The 20841-nt window shown below is 39.9% G+C and overlaps 1 protein-coding gene across 1 annotated transcript in view; it reads right to left on the bottom strand.

The window, feature by feature from the left end:
* Positions 1-20104, bottom strand: part of LOC121442570 (ornithine transcarbamylase, mitochondrial) — a 74829-nt gene extending 54725 nt beyond the window's left edge. Inside the window, exons 1-2 of the mRNA XM_041644153.1 lie at positions 19943-20104; positions 1378-1516 (exon numbers count right to left, since the gene is read on the bottom strand). Of these exons, the coding sequence (XP_041500087.1) occupies positions 1378-1516; positions 19943-20019 (216 nt within the window). The 5' untranslated portion in view covers positions 20020-20104. The remainder of the gene's footprint in view (positions 1-1377; positions 1517-19942) is intronic.
* Between the last annotated feature and the right edge of the window lie 737 nt (positions 20105-20841).

Genomic DNA, 20841 nt, shown 5'->3' with positions numbered 1-20841 from the left:
CAGATGAATGTTGCTCTGCCTGGCATATATTATTGCTGATTAGTGGGCTCAATTTGGGAGCTTATCCAAAGCAGAATATTCCACACTGGAGCCATCATCTTACTGAACTCTATCCCAATCCCTTTCAATTCCAGAGATGCTGAAGATACTGAATTCGGAGTGACTTTCTCAACTAGTAAGATCCTACTTTCTCACAACATGGGACACTAAGAGTCCTACTTAGGACACTGATGAAGCTCAGTCTTTCAGACTTCATATTCATCAGTCTCCCTCATGAGAGAACATACAGACTTTGTTCCTGGAAGTCATTTGAAAACACTCCGGGAGCTTGAGTACTGGGTGGAGCGCTTTCTCCTTCCTCTTGTGTTATTAGACTTCCTGTTAAAATGCACTCTGGTCTTTTGGTCTTCAGTCAGCAAAGCATAAAAAGGCAAAGGTCTGCACCCTAAGCAGACCTTTCCCCTGTTTCAAGTCTTCTACAAGAGCATCAACACATAGACGCTGGAGCATCACCTAGCCTCTTCGGAGCTTGGAGAGCTAGCCAGCTAGATAAGAAAGCCAAAGTCATATCAATTTTCTTCAGCCTGAAACAAAATATTTTTTAAATGCCTTTGAGCCTAGCAAAGTGACACACCCCAGCACTGGGGAGGCAGAGGCAGGGGATCTCTGTGAGTTTGAGGTCAGTCTGGTCTACATAGTGAGTTCCAGGTCAGTCAAAGGTATAGAGTAAGACCCAGTCTCAGAAACAAACAAGCAGCTTTTGTACAAATTCATAACACAAATATGCTTTCAAATTAACCAAGCCCTCTAGCTGAAGCCACTTCATTTAGCATTTTGAAACAGAAATAGCTCAGAATGCAGACCAATGCCCATAGTTGAGCACCACATTCCATTCCTTCCTCGATTTGGCTAGCATTGCTTGTTCCTTTATAATTGAAATGCTTTTAAAAACATAATTTCATCAATGTGAATATTATCATAATGATGACATATCTGCGATATTTCCAGAAAAGAAACGTATTTTTAAAAACCAATACATCATCTTTAAGTTTTAACTGATAGAAAACACACGAGAGAAAAGGGACATATAAGAACAAAATCTTTCTAGACAAATGATATCTCAGTTTCAGATCCAGTTACTAATGAATTTCAGCATTCTTCTGGGAAAAAAGCACAAGGACTTGTCCTAGAATAACTGCTTTTCATGCTTATTTACATGCCTCTACACTCAGTGCTAATCAATTACCTTGCCTGAAGTTTCATTACTCAGCTAACGTTCAGGAATTTTAATGCATTTTGTTTCCCTCTGCCTTAGGAAAGCAGCTTCCAAAAGGGCTATTGGTTTGTAATGGAAGAGAAGAAAGAAATGTCACATACTTCTCCTTTGTTCTTTATCCGGTATTTCAGATCTGCAGAGAGCCATAACATGTACTGAATCTCCTCTCCAGTGAAGTTCTTCAGGGTCAGGAGGTCACGGCCTTTCAGCTGAACTTGGTTCTGTAGCGGCTTCCCACACCTAGAAAAGAGGGGAAAAATCAGAATAGGATAACATGTATTCAAGACAACAATGCTGTGGGGTGATTCACTGGCCTATTCTTGAAAGTCAAACATAGTAAATCACATGGTATAGCATGTCTCTCCCAAAGTGTTAATAAAACTGATATGGCTGTGGTTTCAATTTTACATATCCAGTAATTGTTATGTTTGAGAGAAAAGAAGAATTTGTGGAAAGAAATTGAAAACTGACATGCTTGGATTAGCTGAGTGGGCAGCTTTGGCACTTACTAAATCATACAACTTGAGGCAAGTTACCCAACCTCTCTCTGCAGCTGTTCATCACCAACACAATGAGTGTAATAATTCTATGACGCCATTGTGAACATGAAATTATTTAGGCTATGTGAAGCAGTGTTCCGCATAAGATGCACCAGGTAAAACTTACCTACTCTTCTTGCAAGCAAGAATTTATAATGCACAAGAGAAAACTGCGTTGTTTACCCCTACTCCTTTCATACAAGAGTGAAGACTTGTATTCCTTTTGTCCGTAGGTGAAAACATATCTTTTTGAGTACCATGCAGAAAGAATTTTTAAAGTTCTCTGGTTATTTTTGCACCAGAAGAATGATAGTAAACTAATAAACAATAATAATATAACAATGATAAGCATTTTTTTTAAGTTTGGGAAATCCATTGCAAGTTGACATCTTTTACCTTCAGCTCATGTCTGATTCAGATTGGTCTCCTTTATTGGCAGAAGACAAGCCAGGACCTGGTTGCTCCGTTTCATTGCCTTCAGTCCCTCAAGGTGAGGTCAACAGGAGAGCAAATCAGTTATGTTCGAGTTTTCTAGTATGGGCATAAGGGTTTGAGGGCAACTGTTTGTGTTATATTTATGGGAGTCCTCTAGAGAGACTCTCAGAACAGTTTTGGATATAAATAAAAGCATTTCCTCGGGTATTAATGGTTTATATTTATCAGCCGCTGCCACCCCCAATGAGATCTTTATGCCTCTCCAGGACATCTCTTGTCATGATCAGAAACAATGTCACGCTACGAGTTCTTTTTCTTATTCCAGCCTGTCTCAAGGGAAGCACTCCATATTGCTTGACCTGACAAGTGTAAGGTCCATTTTATTATAGAGTTCTCTTTTATTCTGCCATCAAGACAGTGAACCAATAATTACCTCTTTAATCTCTCCCCCCACCCCGCATGTGTGTGTTCTAGAACTTATTCTTCCTGCCTAATTTTGTCCCCTTTGATTAACAACTCTCATCCCTCATTAACCACTGTTCTACTCTCAATTTCTGAGTTCAACCTTTTCTGATTTTCAAGACAGGGTTTCTCTGTGTAGCCTTGACTGTCCTAGAACTAACTAGCTCTGTATACCAGGCTTGCCACAAACTCATAGACATCCTTCTGCCTCTGCCTTCCAAATGTTGGCATTAAAGGCATGCACCACCACTGCCCAGCTGAGTTCAACTTTTTTACATTCCGCATACAAATAAGATTCTGGGGTATATGTCTTTCCCATTCATGGTTTATTTCACATCATATATAATATTCTAGGTTAAGTCTGTGTTGTACCAAATGCCAGAATTTCATGGATATTTACTGGATGAATGATATTTCAGGGTGTACATATATGCTACACATCTCAATCCATCCATCTATTAATGAACACTTAGGCTGTTTCCTTATCTTGACTTCTGTGATCAGGTCTGTCAAGATGGCTGGACTACTATAATTTTAAAAAAATCCTCTGTTAATCTCCACCCCTTCACTTGGTTTCTGTAACTCATTTTATAATATGTTAGCAATAATGTATGTTATAAAAGTGATTCTTGTCTGTCTGCAAGTCTGCTTTGGGAACTCTGACTACTCACTCTGATTCAGTGAGAGCAAAGTCAGCACTGGCTTGGCCCGGGTACAAACCAAGACAGAAATACACCTATTTTAGCATTCTGCTGCACTGCGTTGATTCCTGTTATTTGAGGTAATCATTGTATAAAATGACAGATTTTATTTAATTATTCCCAGTGTTACCTGTATTTAATAAGAATTGATGTCTATCGCACTAGGGGGTGAATACTAATTAGAAAAATGACAGACTGAGGGAAGTTGATTTACCATAACTATTAATTTTTACTAGGCACAAACTAATTGTCACAAAGTGATCATGCTTGGGTTCCATCATAAAGAAAGAATTTAGGTATATATTCGGTTGAGATTTATGTATACCTTTTTGCAGTAGTGACATGGTCATAGGTATGAACATCACAAATTCACTCAAATTGTTGAACCCACTTCATGATGTCTGACAGCATGAACAAATTTCACCAAATAACTTTCTAGCAGAGTTAACTTGTTCATCTAGAGTTCAATAAGTGAGTACATCTTTTTCAGAACACATGATAGGAACTGTACGTTTCCAAGTTTTGAGTTGATAAAGAAGAGTAATTACACTGGGACTGAGAGGTTGTGGGTGGGTTGGCTATTTAGTTGACACCATTAATATGAAATACTAATGATGTATTTACTGGACATAGAAAGAATTTCATTTTTTCAGTTTTTGTGTGGAACCAAATTTTGGTCCATACACCTATTTCCGAAATGTGAGGTTGTCTTCAACTTCACAAAATATATGAATAATAGACTCTACAAATTGGAATTTCTTTCTAACAGTGATCTTTAAATTTCTAGCTAACTTTCAACCTTGGGTTAGAGAGATGGCTGAGTGGTTATACTGTTTACTCTTCTTGTAGATGACTCTGGTTTTGTTCCTAGCACACATATAGTTGCTCAAAATGTTTGTTACTCCAGTTCCAGGAAATCTAATGTCCTCTTCTTACTTCTGCAGGCTTCTGCATTTATGTGATATACATGCATACACTCAGGTACACACAAATGCACATACAATTTAAAGATATTCATAAAGAATTTTGAATATAAATATATACTTATTTATAATATGAGCTAACATAGTAACAGATTGCATATAACAAATCATAATAAAAAATTAAAAGTAAAATATAAAGAATAAAAATAACAAAATACTTTAAAAAATTTAAATATACAAAACATTTTGCTAAGAAGCTTCTAGAACAAAGTGTTACTTCCTTCCTTCTACTGGAGTCCTAGCTAAAAGTACATAAAACTGTGTACAATATCTCCATGCTAGTAAGTCATCCACTGGGTAACTTTAAGTCATAATATTTATGTAGAAAATTAGACTTCACTTAATAAATCTGGCTATACATTTGATTCTGATAACATTAAATTAATGATAATATTAACAAATACATGGCATATTGCTCCAGGAAGGTTTACAGCTGGTAATTACCCGCCTCCTGGGGCATGGCCTTTTACACTATATATCTGGACTAGGCTGCCAAGTCTGCCTCTCCTCTCCTCCCCGCTGGTTTCCGTTTACTCTTTCAGTTTGTTTTGGATCCCATCTCCATCCACCGTTCAAGCAGAGAATCCTGATTTGTAAGTTTTCCTCCTATATAAATAACTATCTGTCTCTCAGTTCTGAGCTAGTGTGGGATTTCTTTTAAGCATTCGATCTCTCTGCCATCAGCATATATAAGTGCTTGATGTTGTTGAAAAGTTAGGCTTTGACTAATATTTATGCAGCTCCAAGGTCAACTGCAGCATTCTTACGGAGCTCTATAAAATAGGTTTTCTAAATCTGTCTTGAATAGAGGTGTGGCAGTTTAATATTTAGTTCTTCACATTTAGGGTGATTTTGAAAATTATTTTCTTCTGGAATATAATCAAGGTAATTTATGATTATAGATGGTAAACTCCTTTGGCTCCACTTATTATGATAACACATTACTATTATATGGCCTGAGGCTTCCTCCAACATTATTTTTTTTAATTTTTTTTCTTTTCTTTTTTTATTGAGAAAGGAGAAAAAAAAAACAAGTTTCCACCTCCTCCCAGCCTCCCATTTCCCTCCCCCTCCTCCCACCCTACGCCCCATCCTCCCACCCTTGTCCCCCTCCCCCCTCTCCTTTCCCCCTCCCTTTCCAGTCCAAAGAGCAGTCAGGGTTTTCTGCCCTGTGTTAAGACCTAGGACCTCCCACCTCCGTCCATATCTAGGAAGGTGAACATCCAAACTGGCTAGGCTCCCACAAAGCCATCACATTACGTAGGATCAAACCCCCATGCCGTTGTCCTTTGCGTCTCATCAGCCCTCATTGAGTGAGGTATCCCAGACCCAAAAAGATGATCATGGGATGTACTCACTCATAATTGGTTTCTAGCCATAAATAAGGGTCACAGAGTCTACAATAGGTGAATCTAAAGAAGCTAAGTAAGAAGGGGAACCCAAGGAAACATATAGTTATCCTCTTGGCTAAGGGAAGTAGACAAAATTGCCGGGGAGAAAATTGGGATCTTGGGGGTGGGGTGGGATGGGGGTAAGGGGAGATGGGGAGAGAAAAGTTAGAAAGGAAGGAGGTCGGGCCTTGGGAAAACAGGAGGATTGGGATAAAGGAAGGTTGGACAGGGGAGCACGGAACCACAATTCTTAGTTAAGGGAGCCACTTTAGGGTTGGCAAGAGACCTGACCCTAGAGGGGCTCCCAGGTGCCAAAGCTGAGGTCCCCAGTTAGTTCCTTGGGCAGTTGAGGATAGGGAACCTGAAATGACCCTATCCTAGAGCAATACTGACGAATATCTTGCATATCATCATAGAACCTTCATCTGGTGATGGATGGAGATAGAGACAGAGACCCACACTGGAGCACTGGACTGAGCTCCCAAGGTCCCAATGAGGAGCAGAAGGAGGGAGAACATGAGCAAAGAAGTCGGGACCACGAGGGATGCACCCACCCACTGAGACAGTGGAGCTGATCTACTGAGAGCTCACCAAGACCAGCTGGACTGTGACTGAAAAAGCATGGGATAAAACTGGACTCTATTTTTTTAATTTTGAAAATTTCTTTCTTTCTTTTTTTTGTCTTTCTGCACTTGATGTATTTAATTTGGTTGAATATTCTTTAATTTCATCCATGTTGTTGTAAACAGCAGGAATTTCTTTTTTAAGATTAAGTAGTATTTCATTATGTATAGCCAGCCTTTTTAAAAAAACATTTGCCTTTTTACATTACAGTTTTATGAAGTTTAATTTTTTGTGTTTGGCTTTGATTTTCCTTTTTTAAATTTTTTTTTGAGACAGTGTTTCTCTGTATAGCCCTATCTATTCTGGAATATTTTTTTTTCATTTTACATACCAATCCTAGTTCCCACTCCCTTTCCTCCTCCTGCTCCCTCCATCTTCCCCCTCCCTAGTCCCACCCATTCTTCATGGGGAGTCAATAAAGTCTGAGAAAGCATGTTGAGGCAAGACCCTCCCACACCATATCAGGACTGAGCAAGGTATCCCTCCAAAGAGAATGGGCTCCAAAAAGCCAGTTCAAGAAGTAGGAAATAAATTCTGGTTCCACTGCCAGTAGCCCCAGAGTCTGCCCTAGCCATACACCTGTCACCCACATTTCAAGGGCCTAGTTTGGTCCTATGCTGCTTCCTTCCGTGTCTGACCAGAATTGGTGAGCTCCCATTAGGTCAGATCAGCTGTTTCAGTGGATGAACCCATCATGGTCTTCACCCCTTGTTCATATTCTCACTCCTCCCTCTCTTCTCCTCAGCCCAGTGTTTCATTGTGAATGTTTCCATCAGTTGCTGAATGAAAGTTCTATGATGACAATAAGGTAGTCATTAATCTGATTACAGGGGAAGGCCAGTTCAGGCTCTCTCTCCACTATAGTTTAGGGTCTTTCTTCACAGACCTCGAAAGAACAATACTCAACGTCATACAAAACAAACAAACAAACAAACAAACAAACAGGATAGCCAAAACAATCCTCTACAATAAAGGAACTTCTGGGGGCATCACCATTCCTGACATCAAGCTCTATTATAGTGCTACAGTAATGAAAACAGCTTGGTATTGGCATAAAAACAAACAAGTGGACCAATGAAATAGAATCAAAGACCCTGATATTAATCCATGCACCTATGAACACCTGATTCTTGACAAAGAAGCTAAAATTATATAATGGAAAAAAGAAAGCATCTTCAACAGATGGTGCTGGCATAAGTGCATATCAACTTGTAGAAGAATGAAACGAGATCCGTATCTATTCCCATGCGTAAAACTCAAGTCCAAATGGATCAAAGACCTCAAAATAAATCCAGATTCACTAAACCTCATAGAAGAGAGAGTGGGGAGTAGCCTTGAATGCATAGACACAGGAGATCACTTCCTAAGTATAACACCAGTAGCACAGACACTGAGAGCAACAATTAATAAATGGGACCTTCTGAAACTAAGAAGCTTTTGTAAGGCAAAGGACACAATCAATAAGACAAAACAGCAGCCTACAGAATGGGAAAAGATCTTTACCAACTCCACATCAGATAGATGACTGATCTCCAAAATATATAAAGAACTCAAGAAACTAGACATCAAAATACCAAATAATTCAATTAAAAAATAGGGTATAGATATAAACAGAGAATTCTCAACAAAAAATTCTCAACAGGCTGAGATACACTTAAAGTATTGTTCAACAGCCTTAGTTGATGTGGGAAGTCCTTCTGTATATGTGTTGCTTTTATTGGTTAATGAATAAAGAAACAACTTTGACCTGATAGGGCAGAGTAGAGCTAGGCAGGAAAACTAAACTGAATGCTGGGAGAAAGAAAGCAGAGTCAGTTGAGATGCCATGTAGCTGCTGGAGGAGACAGATGTGCCCAAGAACTTTACTGGTAAACCACGAGCCTCGTGGTAAAATATAAAATAATAGAAATGGGTTAATTTAAGATATAAGATCTAGCTAGCAATATGCTTAAGTGATTGGCCAAGCAGTGTAATTATTTTGGGTCTGAGAAGCCGGGAAAGAATGAGCAGCCCCTGACTACATGTAGTCATCAGACAAATACAAATCAAAATGACTGAGATACCATCTTACACCTGTTAGAATGGTTAAGATAAAAAACACCAATGACAGCTTATGTTGGAGAGGATGCAAAGTAAGGGGAACACTCATCCATTGCTGGTGGGAATGCAAACTTGTACAATCCCTCTGGAAATCAGTATGGCAGTTTCTCAGAAAGTTGGAAATCAACTTACCTAAATACCATTCTTAGGTATATACCCAAGTGATACTCAATCATACTACAAGGACATTTGCTCAACTATGTTCATAGCAGCATTATTTGTAATAGCCAGAACTTGAAAACAATCTAGATGCCCTTCAACTGAAGAGTGGATAAAGAAAATGTGGTACGTTTATACAGTGGAGACTCAGTGTTAAAATAAATAAATAAATGAATACTATCTTAGAATTTGCATGCAAATGAAGGGAACTAAAAAAAAAAACATCCTGAGTGAGGTAACCCAAACCCAGAAAGACACAGGTATGTACTCACTCATAAGTGGCTATTAGATGTAATGTAAAGGATAACCAGCCTATAGTCCACAACCCCAGAGAAGCTAGGTAGCAAGGAGAACCCTAAGAGAAACAAACATGAATCTCCATGGGAAGGCGAAAGAGACAAGGTCTCCTGAGAAATAAGGAGCATGGGGGTGGGGGGAGAAGGGAAGGTAGAAGGGGAAGAGAAGAGGAAGGGGTAGGAGAACATGCGGGAAAGAGAGGATCGAGATAGGGGAAGGACGGAGACGGAGAGCAAGGAAAGTGCTATTTTGATTGAGGGAGTCATTATGGTGCTAGAAAGAAACCTGGCATTAGGGAAAAGTCCCAGGAATTCACAAGGATGACGCCAGCTAAGATCCTTTAAGATTAGTTTTAAAGCATAAAACATTCTGTTGGAAAACTCCACTTCCTGTGTTTCATGGAATATGGAAAATGCCACTATAGCTGTTGGATTCGTACTTAACAACAATAAGAAAACAAACTCCTGGGCTCATTTTAAGGCTTTACTTTTGGCCTGGCATTCAAGCTCAGTCTTCTGGTTATTTTTGGAGCACACAAAAGCTGAGTTTCCAACCCTGTGTCCTTAAAGGATTAACTGCCTAGCTCTTCCTACCATCCTCTGAAGAATTTTGGTATACATTTTCTAACTCCTGAGCACTTGCATGATTCCTAGTTTCATTAAACAAACAAACAAACAAGAAGAAAGCCATAGAGTGGGGATGCAGTGGTGGCTCAGCAGTCAGGAGTGTTGACTGAGCTTCTAGAAGAGCCGGATTAGATCCCTAGCACCAACGTGGTGCCTCAGAAACATTGACAACTCCAGCTCCCAGGGGATCCAGCATTCTCTTCAAGCCTCTGTGGGTATCATCATCATCATCATCATCATCATCATCATCATCATCATCATCATAATCATAATCATTGTAATAATAATAGTCATAGACTTTAAATAGGTATTGTTCTAGATGAATTTCATGAAATAGATTTGGAAACAAAAAGGACAAATTCTTTTTCAAACACCTTAAATTTTCTTCCTGATTTTTATGAAAGAAAACAGAAAGGAGGATCAATGCCTTTTAGTGATTCAAAGCTTCTAACTCCTTGATCTTATTACCCCTCTTTAAAAAAAAAAAAAAGACAGGTTGGAGGAGGTATATGGTCTCCAGGTCTTCCTAATATTTATTCTTGTATATGTTAAATCCCATGTTTAAGGCTTAGTGTCAATGTCCTGCCATTGAGATTCATAATAAGATGCTGATATATTTCTCCACTGACTGAAAAGGTGAGTACTAATGTACAAGTAGTAGGCAAACATGTCTGTCTATTTTTTGTCCCAAACCCTTTAATCTGTAAGTTTATATACAGCAGAAGCTGCTGACTATTCTCATAAAGTGTGGGGGACAAAAGCTTGATTTTCCACAGCATCAGCTGATAATGCTGCCCTCATTCTCATTGTGCAGAGACTGTTCTAGTACCAACCGTTAGCAGACTCACTTTCCTGACCGGAGACTCCTTGTGTCTTTGCCTTTGTTTTGCAGTAAGAAAATCTAGTCTCTTTGCAAATGTTGATGTGGAAAATACCATCCTAAAAATCACAACTACTGCACCGTAAAGAGCATTCAGAACTTGTTTGTGTAGCATAACCCAAACTTTATATTCATATGCCTCATTCTCTGGCCTCACCACTGCTGCAGTCTCTGTTCCTCTATGCCGGACTAGTTTTGGTGTGATAGGTCTGTGAAATTATATCCTAGCTGTCCTTCAGTGACCACTTTAATTCACTTAGTGTAAAAGCCTCCAAAGCTTGCTTTAGAAAACATGCAAAATGTTTTCTACCTTGGCATGGTAGTGTTAGGTAATAAATAAGCATTAAATCGGAAATAATACAAACTGACATTAATAATTAGTGGGAAAATCACTATTGTTCTGTGACTTCTAAACGGGATCAATCTACCCCAGGATCCAGCAATACCACTCTTGGGAATATACCCAAGAGATGTCCTATCATACTACAAAAGCATTTGTTCAACTATGTTCATAGCAGCATTATTTGTAATAGCCAGAACCTCGAAATAACCTAGATGTCCCACAATGGAAGAATGGATAAAGAAAATGTGGGATATATACGCATTACAGTACTACTCAGCGGTAAAAAACAATGACATCTTGAATTTTGCATGCAAATGAATGGAAATAGAAAACACTATCCTGAGTGAGATAACCCAGACCCAAAAAGATGAATACGGTATATTCTCACTCATTAGTGGATTCTAGCCATAAATAAAGGACATTGAGCCTATAATTCATGATCCTAGAGAAGCTAAATAAGAATGTGAACCCAGAGAAAAATATATAGTTATCCTCCTGGATATTTGAAGTAGACAAGATTGCCAAAGTTGGGAGCACGGGGGTAGGGGTGGTGTGGGAGTAAGGGGAGATGGGGAGAGAGAAGGGAGAAGGGGAGGATGGGGAGAGCTTGGAGGAATGGGATGGTTGGGATGGAGGAAGGGTGGATATGGGAGCAGGGAAGTAGATATCTTAATTAAGGAAGCCATTTTAGGGTTCGCAAGAAACTTGACTCTAGAGGGTTCTCAGGTGTCCAAGGAGATGCTCCCAGCTTGTTCCTTGGGCAGCTGAGAAGAGGGTGCCTGAACTGGCCTTATCCTATAGCCACACTGATGAATATCTTGCATATCACCATAGAACCTTCATCTGGTAATGGATGGAGATAGAGACAGAGACCCACATTGGAGCACTGGACTGAGCTCCCAAAGTCCAAATGAGGAGCAGAAGGAGGGAGAACATGAGCAAAGAAGTCAGGACCACGAGGGGTGTGTCCACCCACTGAGATGGTGGAGCTGATCTAATGGGAGCTCACCAAAGCCAGCTGGACTGGAATTGATGGAGCATGTGATCAAACCGGACTCTCTGAATGTGGCTGACAATGAGGGCTGACTGAGAAGCCAATGATAATGACACTGGGTTTTGATTCTACTGCATGTAGTGGCTTTGTGGGAGCCTAGTCTGTTTGGATGCTCACCTTCCTAGACCTGGATGGAGGGGGCAGGACCTTGAACTTCCCACAGGGCAGGGAACCCTGACTGCTCTTTGGACTGGAGAGGGAGGGGAAGCAGGGGGAGGGGGAGGGAAATGGAAGGAGGGGAGGAGGTGGAAATTTTTTCATAAAAAATAATAAAATAAAATAAAATGATAAAAACTGAATTAATCTTGTTAACCATGAAAATGTCTAAATTAAAAAAACCTCCTTTCCAGAGCATTAAAAGCTCCCCTACTGTCCACCATAAACATGCAGAGAATCGCAAAAGCATCACAGCTGATGTGTCTTTAGTACACATTGAAAAAAACAGTGAAACTTGCAATGCTTTGTTCCTTTGTGAAATCTATCAAGATTTCACAGTGCTCGATTTTTTTTAATCATATATCTTTTCAAACAGAGCAAGGCTCTCTTCTAGTCTTTTGGTGAATTGCCATATTCCTTCTTCAGACAGGATTAACGTCTAGTGATTTATCCTTTGCACTTCCGATGCTGTATATTATCTCGGAATTTTTTAATATCAAGTGTGCAGTCAGTATCACTACCTCACAGACAACTTTGTTCTTTCCTTACAACCATTTTCTGCATTTAAGTTGATAACTTATTCTTCATTCAGTTGCTCTGGCTTTGTAATTAGTGCCTTTCGAACAGAGGCACAATCAACAATTTCATAGCCAGTTGTTGGTTCTACAGTTTCATGCGGATTCAACTCAAAGACTTGTGAGGCATGGAAAATATTAATTGTAGCCTAGAATATTGCTGAAGCTGAGACTCCCCTAGGACTCAGCTACTCTGTCACAGGATTTCATCTACTGAGAACAATGAATGGGTGTGGATTCAGAAATGAGAGTACATCCTAAGGCATATCTCTTTAGGTCAGGTGCCCAAATCTCAAATCCTAATGGGAAAAACAGGTGGCATCAATGTGTGCCCACCACACCAAGATGGCTGGATTGTAAGCATGGCAATAGTGGACCATAAGCCCCTTTTGGACAGAATGAATTGAAATGGTTCTCTGGGCCAAAAATATAGATAAATAGATATGCTACATTTTGAGACACCAATATGTTAGGACTTATTGACTAGAAAAATGATTAAGATTAAATAAACGTAGCTCAACCTGTTTATACCATTGAAAATTAATTACAGCAGTCATTATCTTTTTGAATTCTATCCAGAAGGTGGGGCAGGAAATGTTAGCTTGGGAAAAAAGTTGTTTTTCATAGATACCACGAACTAACCAGGAAAATTTATCATTAAAGGAAAGCAAACACAATGGCCTTAGTTTAATTCCTATCCTGTTTATTCTCAACTCATAGAACTTGCCTTAGCTGCAAAATGAAACTGCCACACCTCTTTCCTAAGCTAACACAAATTAGAGAAAAGCACAAGAGCTCCACAATTAAAAGAACTGAGACACAAAGCTCTTTTTTCCCAGTCCTTGTTCAACATTGTCCTCTTTGGGGTGAATGAGTCAGGTAAAGGTGCTGACAGTGTTACTAAGTCCCAATTCCGATCAGACACAGCCTGCTCTAGCTCAGGAACACCCAAACTAAGGCATGAATCACTCTTTCTCAAAAGAGATTTGTTTCATTTTTGTTTGTGTGGCTGGTGGAGGGGGTATGTGCATGGAAATGCGGGTTCCTGCTTGGCCTAGGGACCCTCGTTCCCCGGGGCTGGGGTTAGAAGTGTTTGTAAGCTGCCAGATGTCTGTGCTAGGAAGCAAACTTAGGTCTTGTGCGAGAGCAGTACAGGCTCCTGGTAACTGAGCCCTCTTCCCAGCACCACACAAACCACTCTTCATGTTTCCCACGAAGTATTTACCCTTATTGTGCTAACGCATATAAGAAAGAGATGAAAATTAAACAAGAAATCACTTCTCAAACCAGAATGAAGCTACATTATCATTCTCCTTTTTTTAGAAATACATTTTGTTTTATTTTATCTTATTGAAATATGGGGAATTTCCAGGGCCTTGTGCATGCCAGGAAGTCCCCTGCCAATGAGTTCCAGCTAGAATCCCACATTATCATTCTTCTGCTCACATATAACAGAAAGAACAAACCATTGGGGCAAATGAGAACTCTGTACAGATTTTCCATCAATGCTATCAAGATGATGTGTACGAATTACCTGTAGTTGGGCTTTACTCAATATTAGATTCATATACATGAGTCTAAATATGTAGAAGTACGGTGGGCTGCGTCCCTGGCACCCAGCTGCCTGCATGGCTAGCTTTATACCCGAAATAATTACATGGAAACTGTATTCTTTTAAACACTGCTTGGCCCATTAGTTCCAGCCTCTTATTGGCTAGCTCTTACATATTGATCTAACCCATTTCTAATAATCTGTGTAGCCCACGAGGTGGCTTACCAGGGAAGATCTTAACCTGCGTCTGTCTGGAGTGGGAGAATCATGGCGACTCACTGACTCAGCTTCTTTCTCCCAGCATTCTGTTTTGTCTACTCTACCTACCTAATTTTCTGTCCTATCAGAGGCCAAGCAGTTTCTTTATTACTTAACCAATGAAACAACAAATAAAAAGATGACCCTCCTCCATCATAAATATTTTGTGCCTTGTAACAAATATATACAAATAGCATGTGTCGATTCAGATGTAAAATAAAATAAGATTTAAAAACCAATTTGCAGTCTAATTAGAGCCAGAGCCTTTGAAAAAAGCACAAGTAGTTCCTCAAATTACACCATTTGAAAAAAAATAAATGAAGAGCCTTCTTAAGCCCAAATCACTAACTTGTAAGAAGCTCAGCAAAGAGTCATATATGAGGTTTACCCAAGTATCTTTCTCACTAGAAAATGGAAGCCCATGGGCTACTGGCAGCATAAAGCCTTTCGTCACTACAGTCTGCATTTTCCAGTTCTGACAGACTAATTGGTGTGTGTGTGAGGGGGGGACAACGACTTGGATGTGTTCTTGGAAAAATGGTATTTCATTGAAAGAGAAACTGCTTGATTTGTATAAAATGTGCTCTGTTAGAAACTGACTTTTCCAGAGAAGGGAAAACCTGCCTTTAAATGATCCTCTGATCCCTCCAGAGAACTTAATGAAGGCTTTAGCTTTTGGAAACATAAGAGAGAGCCAATGGGACTCATGATTAAGATTTTGATGCTTCCTTACCTTTGCAGTAATGTGAAAGTCAATATATATTCCCTTATTTTTCTTTATTTATTGGCATATTCTGGCTATATCTGAAAAAGGATATTGAACCATTGTAGGTTGGTCAGACTCGTTAATTTGGAGGATTCAAAGTTTCAAAGTTGAGTAATTACTTTTAAGTAGTTGAATTGCAGGCCTAGGCACAGGAACACACTATGACCTTGAGGAGTTCATTTGCCACCTCTGGCGTCAATTTCTTTTCGGAAAAGCTGAGTCAGGGAACTAAGTCAATGGTTCTTCATGTCTTTCTCTTTCACAACATCCATAAAGTTCATAACCACAAGAATTTACAATGGCCAACTTAAATTCCATTCACCTTCTTTCTTAAAGGGGTACATTAGAAGGCAGTCAAGGGGCTTCATTTTCACAAAGCTCTTGAATGGATCCCCTTGGATCCATTTAAAATTATCCAAATTTAAAATCTTTATTACTAGCAGCTATAATAATTTTAACAAAATTATTTGAAACCTTCCTTACTGTTGTTACATGTGCTGTAAATTATTGTTGATAATTCAGTGACTATTTCTAAAAACATTTTAGAACATCAATATTGAAAAATTGTGGTACTTGTTTGAGAACTGAAGAATACAGACGAGCACCGGCTTTGTGTGGACCTATTGCTAAAAGCCTGAAGACTTTTCCTATCTAACACGAGAGTGCTAAAAATATGTGGTTTCCATTATTTTAACTAAATTACTAAGTGGTAAATGGGGGGATCCACTGTTGGCCATTCCAGTTTGGCCCCATGCCTTGTATGCGTTTGTGAGGTCACAATAGGAAAACTGTTTTAAATCATTTGAATTTTGATGTTAAAACACAATCAAAGATCGATCATGTTTGCCTCTCCTCTACGCAATGTCTCTGATCACTTCATCCGAGTGTCCGTGTGTGTATGTGTGGGACAAAGGAAGCACAATGAGTCATGTGAGTCCTTGTGGAGGTCTGGAATGAAATACCCGAAAGCCAGTCACCTCCGGCTCCAATCCATAACCTCCACAGAATTGGCTGGCTTAGCTCAATATTCGCTGAAGAAATTTCTATTTGGAAGATGAAATTGAAGTGCACTTATAAATTGGTCTTCTCTGACAAAGAAAGAGATTTTTAGTGGTTTCTTTAAAAGCCATAAGTGGTTTCCCTAACTGGCAACAAATCATAGAGCACTATTCTCCAGCCCCAGCCAGGCTCCACAGCCTTGTGCATGAGATAAGATGCCTGATGATTTGCTGTTTTCGCCATTCTTCCTGTCTGACCTTATTGATTTTGAAAAAAAGAAAAGAAAAAATTTAATTGGCTAAAATTGATTGATCCAGGTGTCTGCGTAGATGGTTTCAGTACCACTTCGGCCATTATTTTATCACATACATTTCAGTATATGACTATACACTTCTATTAAATCTCGGCTTTGTGGCACTGCCAAAATCCTAATCGCGTACTTCCTGTTAGTCTCTAGTGGTAAATTCATATGGTATGCTGTGTAACGGGGACCCTCCTCTCCCAGAGATGGAAAAGAGAGAAAGAGCTCAAATTTGGGTGAAGGCAGAAAATCAAAGCAAAAGAGTAACAGTGTTTACAAGGAGCTTTCCTCGGTTATCAAGGAGCCCTGTCAAAGTCTGAGAGGCATGATAGAGACTGACAGTTTGGAATTAATCTCCATGTAGCTAGTTTGTCTAAATAAAGCAGTAGGAATACCAAATACACACACTACATGAGAATACCCTATGCAGAGCCTTTCAGTGCGTGTCCATAGCTCTTGTGTCATCGCCATTAAACAGACAATAGACAACTTACGGGAGAAATTAAATAGACAACTTACGGGAGAAAGTCATTTCAGGAAGTTCAGTTTATTGTGTTTGAAACAATGCGTCATAGAAAAGCAACTTACATTATGGTGGCCAGAAAGCAGAGAGAATAGGCAAGGTTTCCTAATGAGTTCATTCTCTCTAACACACTAGAGCTATGTTTTCCTAATATCCTAGATGCTACTCAGTCCAGTCAAGTTGAAGAGACTAACCATCACACAGCATTCTCTTATTTTTCATCGGACATATACCATTCATTTTCTCAAAAATCTAGATGACACTAGGATTTTCAAAAAGCCAGTACAGTTTTGGGCTAATTCAGCTGATTTTGCTCCAGATTCTGTTTGGCTTTAGAAATGGCTCACTAGGATTTTAGAATATTAGTACTGAGGTTAGTAGATACGAATAAAAGAATATTAGTACTGAGGTTAGTAGATACGAATAAGAGAATATTAGTACTGGTCAAAGAAGACAACTATTTGGGAGAGGTTTTTCTTATAAAATTCAACCTGCTAGGATTATAAAAATTAAGGTTGCATATAACCTGCTAAAAAGAATGTATGTCTAAGTTCTAAGCATTGGCTGTTTATTCACCATGGTATTTTAGATTCAGTGATTTTTTTTGTTGTTGTTGAAAACTATAAAATGGAACCACCTTTTTATCTGATGTTACCCAGTGAGGTGGAGTGAAAAACAGGGAGCATTTATCTGTTATTTTACAGCTTTTGCACAAATTATCTCGATTATCACTAGAGCGTGACTTTATGTGACTGGAATAAAATATTTTATGTCGTGATTAGGGTTTCTATTGCTGTGATGAAATTACCATGGCCAAAACATCTTGGGTAAGAAAAGGTTTGTTTAGCTCATGCTTCCACAGCGCTGTTCAGCACTGAAGGAAGTCAGGACAAGGACCCAACCTGAACAGAAGTAGGTGCAGAGGCCATTCAGGGCTGCTGTTGACTGACCTGCTCACAGGGCTTGCTCAGCCTGCTTTCTTATAGAACTTGGGACCACCAACCCAGACCTGGCACCACCCACAATGGGCTGGCCCCTTTCCCATCAATCACTAATTAAGAAAATACCCTACAGGTTTGCCTACAGCCCCATCTTGTGGACACATTTTCTCAGTTAAGATTCCCTCCTCTCAGATAACTCTAACTTGTGTCAAGAGAACCTAAAACTAGCCAGCACGCCTTATCTACCATTGCTTCTCAAACACGATGCATACTGAGTGGACCAAATTGGGGACTCAATAAGTATTTGTTGAATGAGTGATTGAACTACCCTATAATATAGAGCATATATTTTGCCCCATCCATTTTGTAGGGGAAGTGCATTGCAGAAACATTCAGTGACTTGCTCCAGGTCATGCAGCCAATTAGTAATGCTGCCAAGGCTGGAGGCCATCGCTATAGATTCCAAAACCTCAAGGGAGACTATACTTTCAGGGATTATTTCCATAGCTCGTTAAAACCTGAAGGTTTCCCCCACCCCCCAGGTGATTTTAAGGATTTATTTAAATGATGTGCCTCTGGCACTAAGTGATAAGACACCACAATTTCCCTGGGCTCTACTTATCCTATCTATCTATAAAATAAAAGAAGGCATGGCTAGATGAGTTAGGTTCTCAGCTGGACTGATAACATGGGATTACTTTACAATATCATGTATAATATTAGTCTTGCACCTGAGAGCAGTATACCAAAGAAGGGGTGCTAAAGATGGAGGCCAGTGAACCTAGATCTATCAGGTAATTGAGAGCAAGGAAGCCCAAGGACCACTGTCACCGATACATTTCTTTTGTCGTTTGTTTTTCAAGACAGGGTTTCACTGGTTGTAGCCTTTGGTATCCTGGGTCTCATTCTGTAGACCAAGCAGGCCTCAAGCTCCTAAGTGCTGGGATTAACTGCATGTACGTACCACCACCACAAACTGACTGACAGAAACCTTTTTTTTTTGTTTGTTTTTTTGGGGTTTTTTTTGTTTTGTTTTGTTTTTCAAGACAGGGTTTCTCTGTAGCTTTGGAGCCTGTCCTGGAACTAGCTCTCGTAGACCAGGCTGACCTCGAACTCACAGACATCTTCCTGCCTCTACCTCCCAAGTGGTGGGATTAAAGGGTGTGTACCACCACTGCCTGGCAACAGATACATTTCTTAATAGTGAGAGAAAACTGCCAACTGGAACCTCCCCTTAGTAATCCTTTTGCTGGTAGGTTTAGAGTGCAAAAAGGCTCTGGCGAAATTCTGATTGTCATCAAACAACTATTCTGGAAGCTTTCTGCCCCTAATGAGTTTGTTAATCAGCTAATTCCTCTTGCCCCCCCTTCATCACTGGCGCATGGCATGCCAACTTCACCCGTGTGCTCCGTGTCTGTTAGAGGTCAGTAGATAAGCTTTTGTAATGAATTCATTGGAAACACACTCCTTTGCTGTACATGCCAGTAATTTCAGAGATGAGTTTCAAATTTTTACTTCAGTGAAAGAAAAGCCAGCTGTAGATAGCGGTAGCCGCAGATCCTTAAGCTTCATTTGCGGCAGCTCTGCAAGTGTTCACTTCACTTACATTTGAAGCTTTTTTTTTTTTTGTCTTTTCAGAATTGAATTAGTCCCGACAACCTAGAGTGACACATTGTTTTCCAGAAAAACCAAGTAAGAGTAGAAGGCTCTTGTAAATTCCTGCCTCTAGTTTCCTTCAGCCAATAGCTCATTTAGAATCTATTCAAATGGAAGATGTCAAGAGCATTTAGTCTGTTGTACTTGCCTTGGTTAGCATGGCATAATCCAGCTATACAATGACGGACAGAGGAAAACTCAGCTAGAATTAGAGATGTCTTATACAACTGTGAACGGGGGCTACTACAATTTACTCAGCAGAAAGAAGCACTGTGGACACTCCCTCCCCTGCAGAACATAATTCCAGCGTTCAGGATTGACCAGATCCCATTCTCTGTCACTTACCGGAAATTTCGAACCACGGAATTGTGACCCTTTCTAAGGGTTGCATTGTTGAACAGGATCCTCAAATTAGACAGCATCTTCTTTTGCTCGTGCGAAGGAGGAGATTTCTGCTCTGGAGAGCTCCTGAGCCAGTCAGGTAGTGGGGGCCACTGGCAAGCTGAGAATGCTTTCAGTTGAAGAGAGGGAGCAAAGGTCCTAGCACCTTATCAGATCAGCCTGCTTAGAGACAGCCAGGCCAGGGTGCGTGCGGGGCCACTTGAACTTTAAGCCTAACTCTGGTGTTGTTTTTTAAAGAAAAAAATCCTAACTCTTTCAGAGCCCAAGCTCTTCGTTTTTTCATAATGTATTTATGCTGTCACTTGCTTGTATAAAATCAGTTGACAAGTATCCATTGAGCATGTAATATATGCAAGGCACTGCGGTGCTGGCTGCTGCGAAGGGACACAGAAATAACTCATTCAGAAAATGGGAATTGGCAGCACAAAACCCCAGATGGAGATATGGCAGCCCTGAGAATTCCTGTTGATTTCGCTTTCTTACCTGCCACTCCCAGCCTTTCCAAAGAAACAAATAGAAAGAGGGTCGACTGGAAGTTGGGTTTCCATGGCAAAACGCATAGAGGCATAGAGGTATAATGAAAAGATCTCAGTCCCAGGGTTCCTTTTATGTCTTGCACATAATAGACCTTTAATAAATCAGTAGGCATTTATTGATTCTGGTATGAGCTTACATCGAGCACCAGTGACTCCCCCAGCAACTCCCAGGTCACTGAGATCTGCAGCTTCACATCCGTACATTTATCCATACCTTGAAATTGACTGGTTTCAAATTCTCATCTGTGTCAGACAACAGGGTAGACTAGAATTTCAAAATAGGAAATGATCTCATCACTGCAGAGC

Source organism: Microtus oregoni, unplaced genomic scaffold (genome assembly GCF_018167655.1).
Source record: "Microtus oregoni isolate MIOR12 unplaced genomic scaffold, Mior012 000092F_000, whole genome shotgun sequence".
NCBI lineage: Eukaryota > Metazoa > Chordata > Mammalia > Rodentia > Cricetidae > Microtus > Microtus oregoni.
This window is presented reverse-complemented; position numbering and strand designations above follow the sequence as displayed.